The following is a 17,159-nucleotide window of genomic DNA, read 5'->3' as shown; positions in this document are numbered from 1 at the left end:
TATATTTTAATACCAAGACAGATACTTCTTAATAAATTCTACTGTTTAAGTTATGTTAGACCAAGGTTTAAGTATATTTACACTCTGCATATTACATGGCATTTGGTAGTAATAATAATGTCAAGATTTTCTTGAATACCTTCTCTATAGAAACCTCAGTAAAGCAAATGAAATACAGTTTATCTTTACAAAGATGATTTCTACATACTAGAAAGACCCCCAGATACAGTAGACCTGAGCTTTGGTCTGGAAAATAAAACCTAGTAACATGTAAAGAACAAAGTTTGTTACAGCTTTTATCTTTCAACTTATAAAAATCAGTTTTAGAGGATATCATACTACGCTTCATTTCCTGAGAGTGACCATGATTTGGTAGTATTCCAGTGGCCTCTGCTCTTTTGCTAGATTTCTTGACTTTTCTGGTTTTTACAATATCTATGGTAACATGGTTTTTAAATACTTTTCCACAAAGGCACCATCTGAAAAACTGTGGAACTTGTTTAAAATAACCATAACTATCATTAACACAATAGTTTTCAGTAAGTTAATTCAATTTGGGTTTTTAATCCTTCTAATCATTATCTGTAAATGGAAGGCTATTTTAACTATTAAGTTAAAATTACAAATAGCAACTATGTTACTAATTACATATTTTCTCTCTATAAATACAGAGCTTTATTTACAAGAAACATTTAAGCCTTTAGTGAATATATCTCCAGATGCAAGGTAAACATGTCAAGTTTTTCTCCTTTGAAAACACTCATTCATTCAGATTCATCCGTTTTGTGACCACGGGTGACAGGTTATTTTTGTCTAGATGTGGGCCAGCCTTCAGTATTAAATTTGGTAAACTTAAAAGACAATGGAAATCACCACCACTGTCGGTCCACAGGGTTGGTGATGGACTAGAAGGTGGTCGTACTAAGCAGCTCAAGAATCCAGATCATCTGCAACAGAAGCCAAGTCGGGAGCCGGTTAGTTCTTAGGGCTGCCGATCCCTGAGCTGTCCGCTGAGCCTCACAGACCAGCCTTTGGAGGGTGTTGTGCCCAGGAATGTGCGTTACGTAGCTCCCCCAGGGGTTCTGACGGGCACTGAAGCTGAGCAGTCAGCCTCCTCAGGCACTGGTCCAGAGGTGGTCGGAGGCAGGGCTGCCCTCGGTCGTCCTGCTGGACGTCCCACTGTTCCAGATCCAGGAGCTTCCCAAAATTAAAGACAAACATCAAACCACAGATCCAGGAAGTTGGCCACACGTGTGGAACCAACCAGGCTTCCTAGAAATGGCTCAGAGACATCTCTACATTCATATAAAAGCATTCTTAAAACTAGTGCTCCAGTGAGAAAAGGGTGGGCTTCCCTGGCGGCTCAGATGGTAAAGAACCTGCCTGCCGATGCAGGCCACCCAGGTTTGATCCCTAGGTTGGGAAGATCCCCTGGAGAAGGGAATGGCAACCCCCTCCAGTATTCTTGCCTGGAGAATCCCCATGGACAGAGGAGCCTGGCAGGCTACGGTCCATGGGGTTGAAGAGAGTAGGACACGACTGAGCGCGCACACACACACACACACACACACAGTGAGAAAAGGTGGAATATTGATTTTTATTTCCAAGACCTAAAAGAGCAGCCCCACCCAGCACCCCTCCTTGTCTGCAGTCACAGCAGAGGCCGCAGCAGGAAGCGGCCCGTGAGTGAAGTCAGGGCAGCCTCGCCAAGCCCACCACAGCGCCCTCTGTTGCCAGAGTTGTCCATTAGCCTCCCTGGGGGTTAGCTTCTGTCATTTCTCGAAAGCATCAACCCTGCTGTTAAAAAAAAAACCTCCTCTCCTAGAGGTTTGTGGTTTACATTTGGGTTTGAGGTTTTATATTAACACTGATTGTGGAAGATCAAAATTTTTGCTGAAGTCTGCAGTCTAAAAGTTTTCCAGAACACTTTAATGTCTATCAACCTCTTAATAATTGTTACTGAAAGGCATTGAAGATGCGTTGAAAGCAGGGGTGGTCCACAGTTTTCTACTTCTTCTTTAAAGCCTCCTAACAACTGTAATGGCTTTTCCCGCAGCCTCTTCGATGCTGTGCACTCGTTGATCAAAAATAAAATCCACAGATTGCCAGTTATTGACCCCATCAGTGGGAATGCACTTTATATACTTACCCACAAAAGAATCCTCAAGTTCCTCCAGCTTTTTGTAAGTAGTTTTTAGTGTTTCTAAAGACGTAGTTGCATCTGCTTTAACTAATTTACTTCAAGTAAATTGGCTCCCTGTTACCCTCATAGAAGAAATTTGTTAGCTTTGAGGTCTCCATTTCTAAACTTCCGTTTCTCATCTCACTGCTATTTGAATTGCACATTCTCAAAGTTGATTCCAATTAAAAAGCAGTCCCCTTTTAGCACAAGTATCAAAATAGTAAAAACACTTGGAGTTCTCTATTTAAATAAGAATATTTTTATTGCCTGAAATGAGGGGACATAAAGCAATTTGCAGGTCAGTCTAATTAAGGAACTGCTATACAAGATAGCGAGCCAGATTGCCTTATGAAACTTTATTGGTATCATGGTTTTGGAAATATATTCAAAAAGTCCTGTCCCCCAGATTATCGTATTATTATAAGTGCAGCAAAAAACCCAAAGCAAATAAAATTTTGACCAAGAGAATACCATGTTGGTCCAAATGAGGGCTATATTTTCTGTAGATTTTTTTCAACTGTGTTTGAAATAAGATGGCTTCATAATCAGCAAAAACATAGAACGTCTTTGCTTCACAGTGTTAAAAAGAGACTCAGAGGACCAGAGTGTTTACAGAAGGGCTTTAATCTTTTTTTCCCCCTCTAATTACATGCACTGAAATTGAGGTTATAAGTAATTGGTCAGCTGGAACCAGTAGGCGGCTTCATTCCTGGTTCAGAAGAGATCATATTAAGAATCATTCTTTAAAAGAAGGTAAAATCTGCATGAGGTTAGCTTTGCTGTCTTCCCTCCAGCTTCAGATAAGGAAGTAGTGTAGTGTCTGGTGTGACATGCAAGAGCTCAGCTGCTGCTCCTGGGACCTGCTCCCCACAAACCCCTTGCCAGACAGCAGCACAGAGAGTTTAGTTAAGACTGGGAGAAACGCCTTGTCCATCAGACCAGCCCTGTGTTCTAGTAAGTTTGTGTTAGTGCACCCCTCTTACTTAAATGCATAGAAAAAGTAGGAAGGAGAAGAGTTAATTTAAAAAAAAAAAAAAAGGCATGAAGTTTGGTAGAGACAGTCCAGGGAAGAACTACAGAGTCACGGATTTTGATGGTCAGACTCCCCGTCTGCCGTGGGCTGGATGCAATCCTCTTGGCTTCGAGCTCCGGCAGGACCCCCCGCAGAGGCTGGGCCAGGCCCTTCTTCCATGTACCCCTTAAAATCATCATTTAAAAAGAATACGAATCATGAGCGCCAAACACCGTTAAGCACTGACACTGTGTCAGGCACTTCACGTAAGCCTGATCCTCCCCACCACCCTTCTCAGGTAGGTGTTTTTACTCATCTGATTCGTAAGCGATACAGTTCAGCGAGGTGGTGTGGCTTTGCCACGGTAGCCCTCGCTGCCCCCAGCCCCCTCAGGAGGCGGCTCGGGTCCTAGCCCTCAGGGCGCCTGGCTCACAGACCCGGACCCCTTGTGGCGGAGCTCCAGCCTGCTTCCATGGCCGCGCTGTCTAGGAAGAGCCACCCACAGCTGGAGACAGGCCTTGGGCCATTTTTCTCATATACAAAGGAGAGGAGGTTGCCTCTGCCAGTCCTGCTTTCTATTTGGGCCAATGTGATCATTACAATCATGCTGTTAGAATGTCCAGCTAGGAATTTCCAGATAAAAAATGAAGAATTCTAAAGCCTGATTTTTACTGAATTGAAAGCACTCTCTCAGAAGCAGTAGCATTGCCCCTGGAGACATTTGCCCGTTAGCCCAAGTGGACAGTGTGGATCAGGGGTTAGTGATCCTGCATCGAGATGGGCTAGGTGACCTAATAGGCCTTTCTTTTTTTTTTCTCTAAATTTCTAGGATTCTCATGATTTGAATATTGATGAACTCTTTGACTTGAACATTTTGTTTCTTCTAATTGTTCATCTTTTCCTGATAATTATAAGGTACACCAGGAGGATGGAATCAACTGTGCCCTTTATAAAAGGTGGATTTTTGAAACCGTAGAACCTTGTTTTGTTTTAGTCAAACGTGACCCTAGGCTTCTCTCTTCTGACTTCTCCCTCCTCCTCTAAAACAGCCCGTGAAAAGAAAAGTTAACTTTTAAATGTTCTTCTAATTCTGTTTGGTTGGCTTGTTCTTGTTCCTTGTAGACAAAAATTGGAGTCCTCCAAAGGAGAATTCGGGATGTTAGAGGTGGGATGGGGTGAGAACTGGCTTAGCCGCTCAGCTAGCCACCATCCAACAGTTGGGGTTTGGAAGTGTGTGGCTTCTTAGTAACTGTTACTTAAAGATGACAGCAGAACCACGAATTTAACAGGATTAATTCTAAAAGATTCTTGGTGGCTGATGGGCCTTAATGTCCAAACAGAGCTGTTGTTCCCTTCTGTCCACTTTCCCAGTGAATGAAGAGAAGGAGAAAATGTTAGTGCTCTGCAGCGTTTTACTAAGTACTTAAATAGAAGCTTAGACATACAGGCTGGTTTGAACAAAAGACACAGTCGTTATATGTAACATTTTCATATTAATTCAGATTTCCGGGTAGATTTCTAGGAAAGACTAATTTGTTGCACATAGTTTTCATCAAGTGTGGACATGTGAACATTAACAAGGAGTGTCTCGGCTCTAGAGCATCTGTATTACCCTCCTGTCTAGATGTCTGATATGCCAAAGCCTGCCTTCATGAAGCAGAACCTGGACGCACTGGGAATCGGGACCTACCATAACATCGCCTTCATACACCCGGACACTCCCATCATTAAAGCCTTGAACGTTTTCGTGGAAAGACGAGTGTCAGCCTTGCCAGTGGTGGACGAGTCAGGTCTGTGTGCCAAGCCATACCTGTTATCTCCTGAGGGTAGAGTGTGTGTGTCAGCCGCTCAGGTGTGTCTGACTCTTTGTGACCCCATGGACTGTAGCCCGCCAGGCTCCTCTGTCCATAGAATTCTCCAGGCAAGAATACTGGAGTGGGTTGCCATCTCCTCCTTCATGGGATCTTCCTGACCCACAGATCGAACCTGGGTCTCCTGCATTGCAGGCAGATTCTTTACTGTCTGAGCCACTAGGGAAGCCCCGCTTTGAGTAAAATTATTGTTAAATGACCTGGTGTATCAGATACGTGGGGAAAGGAAAACTTAGACCAGGGAGCACTCAGGGTAATAAGAATCATATTTTCCATGAAGATATCATTTCATACCTGTTTTTAAACAGACAAGTTTATTTTGTTTAGCAGTATTTAATTCCCAGTGATTATCTAGTTAAGATTGGTATTAAATGCTGTTTCTTGTTTTAAGACTTTTTCTAACATATATTTTTATTTTTAGGAAAAGTTGTAGATATTTATTCCAAATTTGATGTAATTGTAAGTATTTTTAATTTTGTTAAACCTGTCATCTAGAATGCCTGTGACGCATATTCATTACTCTGTTTTTGTGGTTTTTCCTAACTTAATAATTCTTGGCTTATTTGAGGATGAGGATCCTATCAGAGAATTCACAGACTCCCCCATAATAACTGTACTTTTATTGGTATTTTGTTCATAGATTTAGCAGTGAATAACATACCAGCAGCCTCTTACAATTCTTTGTTTCTTCAGATCAGCCGTGGCTTATCCGTTACTATGGCGTGTGTGTGTATTAAGGGGTCGCGTTTCTGTGTGGGAGATAGCAATTCATTCTGCCGACAGGCGTGGGCCTGGTACACACGTGGCTCCCTGGGCACACATAGCCCACTACTTGCTGACTGGCAACAGCTGTTCTAAAGAGGACAGGAAAGCTATTACATAGTGTTATATAAAGATCTCCTTTACTCCCTGGTTTAAATGTACTAGATTGATTTTGGTGCTGCACCCTTCCACTTGGTGCTTCTCTCCCCACCCTACTCATTTAAATGCATTTCCTTAGAGTTTTACATTAATTCTAAGAAAGGGAACTGAAACTCTGATAGCCCTAAAGATGCACATCTTTTTTTTTTTTCCACAATATTGACTGCAGCATTTAAGTATTCTTTTGTAGCTGTCTCAATCCCTTATGTTTCATCCTATTCCGTTTAACATAATAGACACCATAAAACAGGCTTACTGGAATCTGGTTGGGTGGGACCCCTATAAGCTTCATCAGAGCCTTGAGACCCATTCACATCTATAGGACTTCTTCCACGAGTACTTGGTCCTGATGGCTCCCCATCCCCAAGCCTTCCTAGCAGAAACCTTCTTCCCCAGCCCTGGGGACTTCTTACCCTTGGCAGATGTTAGTCCACCTCTCAAAAGACTTTATACATCAGGGAACAATCCTGTAGAGTAAGAGGGAGAGGGATAAATTAGAGTTTGGGATTAGCAGATACAAACTTCTATATAAAATAGATGAAGAATATCCTACTGTAGAGCAGAGGGAGCTATATTTAAGATCTGGTAATAACCCATATGAAAAAATACATACATATGACTAATTCAGTTTGCTGTATACCAAAGAGTAACACTACCTTGTAAATCAACTATATTTCAATTAAAAAAAAGAACCCTATTGGGTAAGAATGGGGGAATCTTCCATAGGTCACACAGTCAGAATTTAACACAATTGCTTCATAATAAAGGTATACCTTGCAAGCTTTACTGTTGATAAGATGATGAAATAACAGCAGTACTCACGGCATGTGTTAAGCCAGTACCATGGTACTAAATTAAGATAAACATTAATGTTTTTAAATCAGGTTGCTCTGAACGTACTGTGGTCATTAACGTGAATGGAAACAAAGGATGTAATTCACTGCTCCTTGATTACAGAACCTTGCTGCTGAAAAGACGTACAACAACCTAGACATCACAGTGACCCAGGCCCTGCAGCACCGGTCGCAGTATTTCGAGGGTGTAGTGAAGTGCAGCAAGCTGGAGATCCTGGAGACCATCGTGGACAGGATCGTGAGAGCAGAGGTGAGGCGGCTACACACACACGTGCGCGTGCACACACACACACATGTCCCTCCCCCTCCCTCCTTCCCTCCCTCCCCCGGCACTAACTAGGAAGCAGGGCCCCAGGAATCCCAGTCACAGGAGCAGCCCCTGAGGCAGCCTTCCAGTCCAGTCTCCTGCTGTAGAGCGTATCGTGTGTCTTGGCACTTAGTAGGTCATCTGTGATGTCTTGCCACCTAGTAGGTCCTCTGTGAATGGCCACTGAATTAAATTTATAAGGCCTGATGTTATAGCCGAATCAAATAAATGGGTAGGCTACTTTCGTGGTTTTAAAACTTAAGAAAACAGAAGTCCCAAGAGTTTTAAGTTTCCTTAGGGTGTTAGCGAATTTAAAGCTATAGATGTAATTATATGGTTTTAACAAAGTAAGTCGGTAAAACTGTGTTCTGATCTTTTACTAAGTTAGAGTAATTGTCTTCCCATCAGTGTGTCTTTTCCTGATTTAAACCATGAATGGTCAGTCCATCTCCTGACCCTCAGCCTCATGTCCCCTTTTATTTTACTGCCTGTAAGTTTTTTTTAATATACGTTGCGTAACACTCTAAATAAAAGATGTGCAGGATCACCCCCATAGTGCATCGAATGCATTAAACCCATCCTCAGATAATTTCTTTCCTTTCTTGTTAGGGATAGGAAATTACCCTCTTGATCAGTCTTTAGGTAGGACTGAAGCATCGGTGCGACTGTGTTCCTTCTAACCCCTAACCGGGCAAAAGCCATTCATAGGTCTGCTCTGATTTTTATTTAAATGCAAGGACTCAGGCCAAAAAGAAAAGTGCCTGAGTATTTTTAGGCTCACGGCGGGTGACCTTAGCCTGCTTTCTGAATCTTACCTGTGAAGTGGTGTGGAGTCTGGAGCCCCTGCCCAGGAGCCAGTGGAGCCCAGGTCCACCGGCCCTGCCCATGTCACATGTGTGAAGACCTCCACTGCGCTGTCTTCGGGGCTGATGCCCAGCTGCAACCACCAGGCTTTTACCCTGTTTCCCTAGCCTTAACATGAAGGCTTTCCTTTTCTACTTGAACTTAATACCCATTACTAGTTTTCCAAAGGGCTTTAAGTGGTTTAGGAATACATCTAAGCTTTCTATTGTTCTTTTTATGTGCCTTTTGAAGATCATAAGAAATCCCTCTATAATTATAAGGACAATGGACCACATCCATCTGATGGACTCCTTTATAATGATTAAGGGTCATGTTAAAGGAGGATGCTATTGATATGGAAAAACAATATATTGCCAGGAGAAGCCAATATAAAGTGTAATCCTTTGTGTGAACATAACGCGCACATGCAAAGCAAAGAGTCTAGAAAGACTCGCACCCCAGTATTGACACGGCTGTTTCAGGGGACGTGAGGACGTGGGGAGTGCCAGCACTCCTGCCTGTTCCCACGCCCCTGTTTGAGCGTGTGTTACTGTCACATGGAAGAAGAAAGTGATTGGCTTGTCCTGGAAGTTCATCAGGTGAGCAACACAAATTTCACTGTACTATGAAATAGGTCATTGAGGAAAATAAAGACGTAATTAAAGTTTTCTCAAATTGCCCATCTTGACTTTTTTCCTCATTAATTATTTTCCACCAAAATATGTTGAAGCTGAAAACTGGGGACAAAGACCAGTTTTTAGCTTCAAAACATTTTTGTTAGGAGAAGGGTATACATCAGCGATGTATGTATCAGCCATGATTTGGCTTATTTATATGACAAATATCACACTAGCGTTTAGAAAAGGAACATCTGTATGTTTAGACTCATCAACAAATAAAATACTTTTGGTGCCACTAATTCTAAGTGAAATGGTTTCCCCTTGACCTTTAGTAGTTCAAAAGAGAGTCATTTATCATTATTAAATATTAACAATCAGCTGTGTCTAGTATAGAATATAAAGCATTCTCTGACCCTAGCTGTCAAGCATCAATTTATGATCACAGTTAATAGATAACTGTGTTATATCACAGGATGATTGAAGAACCTAAGTTGTTCTAGAGGAGCTTTTAAAAGAAATGTATAATTAGCATGATTAAGATGACAGAGTAATTTCCTTTTTAACCTAAAAGCAAGCTATGATGTCAGAAGCGTCACCAACACAGTATCATTCAAGACAGACTTTGAAAAGGATTCCCCTCCTCCCTCCCATCTCTTTCCTGTGCGCCCCACCCCCGATTGTGCACCAGCCAGGGTTTCCGTGGTCAGTATGGGGAAGAGCATCTCCAAGCTGACCACCGGCCTGTGGTTGCCTCAGGCCTGAATCCTAAAGCTCATACATCAGAGAAGCTCTATGCTGTCTCTCTCTTTCCTAAGGACACCTTGTTACAGTAACACCTCAAACATTGTCCACTTATAAAAGGCTTTCAAGTAGAAAACAGGACATAAATGTAATTTATTTCCCTGTATTGTAGTTGATTATCCTCTGTTATTCTTAATATATGAACTTCATAGAGAAAAGAGAAAAAATAATCTAAGCATAGTGACCTTTTAGTTTTGCTGTTTATTTGGACTTCTCTCCCATGTAAAACGGTTATCTGATAGTTATTAGAAACCAAAGTACAACGGTAAAAAAATCTAAAACTGTTCAAGAGATTATAGCTACATGAAATAGCTACTATTACACTTCCTGTTTTGAGTTGTATCTTTCATATATTAATATTTTGAAAATAGAAAACCAAGCCAGACATAGCCAGCCAGTGTTTCTTGTGTGCATGGGGCTAAGTTGCTTCAGTCGTGTCCAACTCTTTGCAGTGCTTTGGACTGTAGCCCGCCAGGCTCCTCTGTCCATGGGGATTCGCCAGGCAAGAAGACTGAAGTGGGTTGCCATGTCCTCCTCCAGGGGATCTTCCCAGACCCAGGGATCAAACCCAGGTCTCCTGCATTGCAGGCAGATTCTTTACCATCTGAGCCACTAGTTGTTGTTATTCACTGTATAGTACATGAAAGATTTTCTTTCTAAGGTTCATTTTAAAACTTGACTTATTTCAGCTTTCACATGTGGGGCCTCCCCTTCTCTCGTTTGCAGGTCCATCGGCTGGTGGTCGTCAATGAAGCCGATAGTATCGTGGGAATTATTTCCCTGTCCGATATTCTGCAGGCCCTGATACTCACCCCCGCAGGTATAAATGCTAGTGTCTGACCTTCGCCGTAAGTACATGGCAGGGGGTGGGGGTGAGCAGTAAGCCCTTCCCTAGCACCTGCCAGCCACAGCCTTCTCTACAGTACTTCATCAGGCATTTTCAGTTTTGTTGTGGTTTTGAAGTTTCACTGTCCTACTTGAGAGAGAAGAGTTTACAGCAAGTATTCTGACCTAAGAGCGTCCTGTCAACACCCAGAGTGCTTCAGTAATCAAGGACTCATTGCCATGTTCATCATACCCTTTTCCTTTAAAAAGAGCTCCTCAGTTTCACTTCGTTTTTAGGGCTGCTAACTGGAAATCAGGAAGGAAATTCTTTGGGATCTATCTATTAAAACCATCCCTGGGTCGGGAAGAAGCCCTGGAGAAGAAAATGGCAACCCACTCCAGTGTTCTTGCCTGGAGAATCCCATGGACAGAGGAGCCTGGCGGGCTACAGTCCACGGGGTCACAAAGAATTGAACACGAATGAGTGACTAACACTTTCACTTTCACCCTTCCAAAAGAACTTACTAGTAGTGAGTATATAAAACAAATGAGCTGCACAAACTGTTCCATTAATAGTGTATTAATAGTTATTTTGGAGAAGGCAATGGCACCCCACTCCAGTACCCTTGCCTGGAAAATCCCATGGATGGAGGAGCCTGGTAGGCTGCAGTCCATGGGGTTGATAAGAGTCGGACACGACTGAGTGACTTCACTTTCACTTTTCACTTTCATGAACTGGAGAAGGAAATGGCAACCCACTCCAGTATTCTTGCCTAGAGAATCCCAGGGATGGGGGGCCTGGTGGGCTGCTGTCTATGGGGTCACACAGAGTCGGACACGACTGAAGCGACTTAGCAGCAGCAATAGTTATTTACACTAACTGCCACATGACATTTGGTGACTAAAATCATTTTCTCCCAGATTCACTCTAAACAAACCCTCAGGTCACAATCAGGGAGCCTGCAAGACTGGGGAGGGGGCTTTAGAAGAGAGAAGCTGGTGTTTCTGCCATGCCACATGTTTACTAGATGGGTCCTAAAACAACCACCCCCCGCCTCTACCCGCCCCCCTGCCCATCTACTGTACTAAGCATTTACAGACAGCCCAGCCTCAGGCCTCACAGATCAAGGCCAAGGCCTGAGAGTAAATGATGTGCCCTCTGAACTCTTCCAAGTTAAACATTAAAATTTGCGTTTGCTGGGGTATTGATTTTCCTTTAGTTCAGAAATTAATCAGACTAGCTATGACTAGTTTTTACAATTGGCCTGTGAGCTGAAGATACTCACCCTAAAGGAACCCCCACCACCAGTGGGAAGCAGACCCCACTAAGCCAGGAGGGCGGGGGCGGGGGTGTAGCCCTGGAGGGTGGGGACATGGCCGGGGGAGGAGGGGCTCTCAGAGCTGTAGCAGCCCCCGGCCGGTGTCAGAGAAGTCCAGGGGCCCAGCCTACGTATGCTGAGTCAAAACCCCTCGAGATGGGGCTTGCTGCAGTCATTTTCAAATCTCAGACATTAGAAAACTTCGTTTTAAAGACAAGTTTCAGTACAGCATTAGAGGTCAACCTCTGCATACACCATGAGCAATCAGCCTACAAGTCCAGCCAGCACCATGCAACTGACCCCTCACCCATGTCAGCCCCCATCCCCCTCCTTCTGGAAACCAGTCCTCTCTTCTCCATGTGTTTTTGTTGTTATTTCATTAGTTTTGGCTCAGGGTTTTTTTTTTTTTTTTTAAGATTCCACATATGAATGAAATCATATGGTATTTATCTTTTCCTGTCTTACTCCATGCTGAAGTAAGTGAACAATCCGTCCACGTTGTCAAAAATGGCAGGATTTCATTTTTTTTATGGCTCATGATAATCTCTATAGTCATGAAATGAGAAAAGGACTAAAAGAATGTGAGATCGTCCATAGCATTACTCACAGTAACCTAAAACTGGGAATAACCCAGACATCTTTGAGCACAAGAATGGACAGACTGCATTCTGTCCGTTGATAGAATGGATGGATGATGAACGCACAGTTGTATCTGACAGTGGACGAACCTCATAGACAAACCATAAAGTGAGGAAGCAGGACCAGTGTGGAGTGGCTCCACTGGTGTACAGCTGACCCTTAAACAACACGGGTCCACTTCTACGTGGAATCTTTTCAGTGGTAAAGACTGTAGTCCCACGTGGCCCATGGCGGGTTGAATCCACAGAAGCAGAACCAAGGATGCAAGGTGGAATCATGGGTACAGAGGCCAAGCCCTATGCAGTGCCCCGGCTCCATATGTTCACGGATCAGCTCTACAGCCCCTCCATGCACATTAGGGAAAGGACTCTCCTCCACTCAGGCTCATCCCCACGGCCACGTCACTTGGCACCTTGAGAAAAGGACACCCCTTTTCTAGCTGGCTGGCCCTGGGCCAAGGCACACAGCTTGCCAGGCAGTCGGGCCAAACGTCAGCTCCCCTCTGTCCCCGAGGCCAAGATTCTTTGTGCATCACAAATTCACAATAAGCAGTTCTTTATCCTCTCTGTGCTTTGGCATCACAAACCAAAAGAATGAGAATGTTCATCTGGGCTAGTTTAAATTTCCATCCAGATTGGATTTTTTCAGAAATTCTAAGTCACTGATGCAAGTCAGCATTAATGAGAATGCAAGGAGGAAACCTGGGCCACAGCTGGATTTGAAATGTATGTTAACACAGAAATAGCATTATGACGGAGAAGGCAATGGCACCCCACTCCAGTACTCTTGCCTAGAAAATCCCATGGGCGGAGGAGCCTGGTGGGCTGCAGTTCATGGGGTTACTAAGAGTCGGACACGACTGAGTGACTTCACTTTCACTTTTCACTTTCATGCATTGGAGAAGGAAATGGCAACCCACTCCAGTGTTCTTGCTTAGAGAATCCCAGGGACGGGGGAGCCTGGTGGGCTGCCGTCTATGGGGTCGCACAGAGTTGGACACGACTGAAGTGACTTAGCAGTAGCAGCAGCATTATGAAGACAGGGATAGTCAAATTAAGAGTTCTTTCTAGTACAGTGGATGTAACACTCTTTATTTAAGGACGTGCCCTGTGCTCCCAGTATCTGGATTATCCATGAGCCTTGGGGGCAGATCTCTCTTGGAATGAAGGGAGCACCTCCTTCAGACCAGACAGTGTGGTGGGAGTGTCAGACCAGAGGTCCCATCTGGGCAACCAAGCCTGCTCTCCGCCCGCTCTCCCCCGGAGCTGTGAGAGTGTAGGCCAGCTTGCGGCTCCCCTCTGCAGCCTCCGCCCCTTCTACAGAACATGCAGCTGACACAGGCCTCCTGTCCCTGCCGAGATCTGTACCCTGATTGAAACCGCACGGCGAGGCCCCACATCCAGGATGAGCAGGGTAGATGTTTGTGAGATAATGAGTAAGAGATGCTTTTGAAATCATCCACTATTATGTGAATAAAAGGGCAGTTCAGTTCAGTCGCTCAGTCGTGTCCAACTCTTTGCCACCCCATGGACCACAGCACGCCAGGCCTCTCTGTCCATCACCAACTCCATCAAGTTGGTGATGCCATCCAACCATCTCATCCTCTGTCAGCCCCTTCTCCTCCTGCCTTCCATCTTTCCCAGCATCAGGGTCTTTTCCAATGAGACAGTTCTTCACATCAGGTGGCCGAATTATTCAATTTCAGCTTCAGCATCAGTCCTTCCAGTGAACATTCAGGACTGATTTCCTTTAGGATGGACTGGTTGGATCTCCTTGCAGTCCAAGGGACTCAAGAGTCTTCTCCAACACCACAATTCAAAAGCATCAGTTCTTCAGCGCTCTGCTTTCTTTATGGTCCAACTCTCACATCCATACATGACTACTGGAAAAACCATAGCTTTGACTAGACAGACCTTTGTCTGCAAAATAATGTCTCTGCTTTTACCAGTAGTTATTCTTTTCACTGGATAATGGACACAATTCCCCATTAAGGATACTGATTTGATAATTGACATTTTCTCTTGTTCAAAAAAGTTTCAGCTATAGTTCATTACCTGGCTTATCTCGGATGTTTCAAGTGAACTTAAGTATCTACACACGAAACCAGTGAGTCAACAGCTCAATGGCAGTAGCTACAATCTTTTAACCCCTTATTTTTATAGATTGTTAATCTCTTTCAAAGTGAACTGTCTTCTAGTGTCTGATGAGAAAACAGAGAAGCTGTTGTAATAATAATTAAAAAAAAAGTAGCTCCCCGCTCCCAACCCATTTAGAAATATCCTGGCCAGATGAGAGTAGGTGTTAGGTGCAGGCACTGTGAACATATTACAACGCTTTTTTTTTTTCCACATTTTTTGTAAGTATATATAACGGAAGTACTTTGCACCTTCACTAAAACTTAAATATACATTTCTTTAAAAAATTTTTAGCAGCAAAACCCTCTTCTTTTCAAATTAAACCTTGCACAGTTAGAGTTCCAATATGCAGTATGGAATAAAGGCATGCCGCAGCGATGTCAGGGGCGGAGGGCGGTGGAACCTGGATCCACCTGCTCATTTCCCTCGACTCGTGAGGCTCTGCAGGTGAGGGTAGGAGCCACGGGGTGGAGAACCCCCTCTGTGCTCACCCAGGACTGGTGAAGCGGCAACATACTTTTACGTTAGCTTTGAAACGTCTGTTTCCCGTCTCCTGGCAGGTGCCAAACAGAAGCAAACAGAAGCCGAGTGACCCCCATGAGCGGAGGACCCCTCGCAGGAGAACTTGAACAAAGATGCTGGGTCACGCTTTGCCTCATGAACACGGACCGTGATGAACACAGCAAAAATGGCTGAGAACGTGTGGTATCAGGGTTTAGCGATGGTTTTTTTTTTTTTCCCAGTGATGTTGACATGAAGCATAAAAAGAGAAAGCTTGTATGTGTTTGAAGATTTCAAGCTTGCATTAAAAGACTGTTCTCAGACCGTCGTCTGAAAGATTTCAAATGCTGTATGTCATTAAAGTGCACTGTGTCCTGCGTTTTTATTCTTTTTCATGTTAAAGAAGTCACTGGTATCTTAACAGGCAGCATGACATAAGGCAAGTGTGTGGCCTATTGAGAACTAGTGCCTTATGTGGGAACAGCGGCCCGTCATCACCGCTGCCCGCGGCGGCCGGAGCGCGTCCTGGCGAAGCGGCACTGCTGAGTGTGAGCGTCTCTGAACCTTTACCAAATCAGTTTGTTTTCATTCAGTTTGTTGACTAGCTGTAATCTGAATATAAATAATTTACTTTATAAAATTTTAATGATGGTCTTACGTTTAAGTGTTCCGTTCTGAACCAGAGTGTAAAACAAGGCTGACTTACAGCAGCTTTATTTATTTTTTACTTTCATGCAGTTTTTTTACACATCTTTTTGGTGGGTAAACTTCACCATACCCATGAATAAACCATTGGTTGCTACTTTAAAAGGGCAGATTTCTCGTCATTTCACTTCGGATCTGGAAAGGATAAGACTTCTCAGAGAGCCACTGTTGGGTTTTAAAAGCTGACGTTTCTAACAGCCTGTGCGGGAACCTGCTCTGCAGGGCTGCAAACAAAGTGCCCGGAAGATGTCTATTTTTTTTCTTGTGTTTTGACATGAAAATCATGATGTCTGTATGACTGCTGATGCGACTGTTTTGTAAATTTTACTGTGGCATATACAATATTGTCATATGGTTGAGGAGAAACACAATGTTTCCTAGTGTAAGTGCTCTGAAAATGTTGACACTGTGTGTGTGTGTGTGTGTGTGTGTGTATACACACACATGAGTATAGTTTGGTTTTTTGTTTTGGGGTTTTTTTTTTTTTTCAGATTGAAAACTTAAAATAAATCTTACTATCTGCCATCTTGTTAAAAGAAGTTCTTTAAAATACTTTGTATTTCAGCACACATTAATTAAAATCCCATGTGCAATTTCCCACTTAGATCTTTCTCCCCAAATAAAGGAGAACATGCATTCTCCTATCCTTTTTTTACATCAACAGGAAATAAAACCTTAATGATTTGATTCATAAACTTTATCTCTCCATTATTAAACATTTCATTTAAAATTTCCATGCATATTTTATTATGCTAGGGGTCAGTTTTTTCATCTAATAGGCCAAATATGAAAGATTTTGCATGTTTTCCCCATAGAAACAGTAGTGTTTGTGATTTAGGCTAATGGTAAATCTTGGAGAACAATGAAATATCAGAGAAAGTTAAAAAAAAAATACCTGGTAATAAACCTGACCAAGGAGGTGGGAGGCTTATACACGAAGAACTATAAAACACTGATAAAGGAAATTGAAGATGATTCAAAAAATGGAAATATATCCCATGTTCTTAGACTAGAAGAATTGACATTGTTAAAATGGCCATGTTACCCAAAGCAGTCTATAGATTTAATGCAACCCCGTCAAGTTACTCCTGACATTTTTTTACTAGAACAATTTTACTAGAACTAAAATAATACTAAAATTTATGGAAACATGAAAGACCCAGAATTGCCAAAGCAATACCAAGGGAAAACCAAAGCTAGAGGCATAACCCTCCTAGACTTCAGACTCTCTACTACAAAGCTACAGTAATCAGAATAGTCTGGTATTGGAAAAAAAAAAAAAAAAACGAGACTAGAGAGTCCAGCAATAAATCCACACACAGTCAGTCTTCAACAAAGGAGGCAAGAATACATGATGGAGAAAAGACAGTCTCTTTAACACGTGGTACTGGGAAAGCTGGACAGCTGCATGTAAATCAATGAAGTTCAAACACACCACACGATACGCAAAAATAAACTCAAAATGACTTAAATACGAGACATGACACCATAAAACTAGAACATGGGCAAAGCATTCTCTGACATAAATAGTACCATTTTTTTTTAGGTCAGTCTCTCAAGACACAAGTAAAAGCAAAAATAAAGGGGACCTAGTCGAACATACAAGCTTTTGCATAGCAAAGGA

At 43.0% G+C, this 17,159-nt stretch overlaps 1 protein-coding gene across 3 annotated transcripts in view; it reads left to right on the top strand.

Moving 5' to 3' along the window:
• The window catches only part of PRKAG2 (protein kinase AMP-activated non-catalytic subunit gamma 2), a 305,785-nt gene extending 288,981 nt beyond the window's left edge, over positions 1 to 16,804 (top strand). Inside the window, exons 10-16 of one of the 3 annotated variants that reach the window (XM_040260434.1) lie at positions 672 to 726; positions 2,057 to 2,183; positions 4,819 to 4,984; positions 5,487 to 5,524; positions 6,944 to 7,090; positions 10,138 to 10,231; positions 14,890 to 16,804. In XM_040260434.1, coding sequence (XP_040116368.1) covers positions 672 to 726; positions 2,057 to 2,183; positions 4,819 to 4,984; positions 5,487 to 5,524; positions 6,944 to 7,090; positions 10,138 to 10,231; positions 14,890 to 14,921 — 659 coding nt within the window. In that variant the 3' untranslated portion in view covers positions 14,922 to 16,804. The remainder of the gene's footprint in view (positions 1 to 671; positions 727 to 2,056; positions 2,184 to 4,818; positions 4,985 to 5,486; positions 5,525 to 6,943; positions 7,091 to 10,137; positions 10,232 to 14,889) is intronic. The other 2 variants (XM_040260436.1, XM_040260435.1) reach the window with 2 other exon arrangements.
• The last annotated feature ends 355 nt before the right edge of the window (positions 16,805 to 17,159 follow it).

This window comes from Oryx dammah, unplaced genomic scaffold (genome assembly GCF_014754425.2).
Source record: "Oryx dammah isolate SB20612 unplaced genomic scaffold, SCBI_Odam_1.1 HiC_scaffold_18, whole genome shotgun sequence".
Taxonomy (NCBI): domain Eukaryota; kingdom Metazoa; phylum Chordata; class Mammalia; order Artiodactyla; family Bovidae; genus Oryx; species Oryx dammah.
This window is presented reverse-complemented; position numbering and strand designations above follow the sequence as displayed.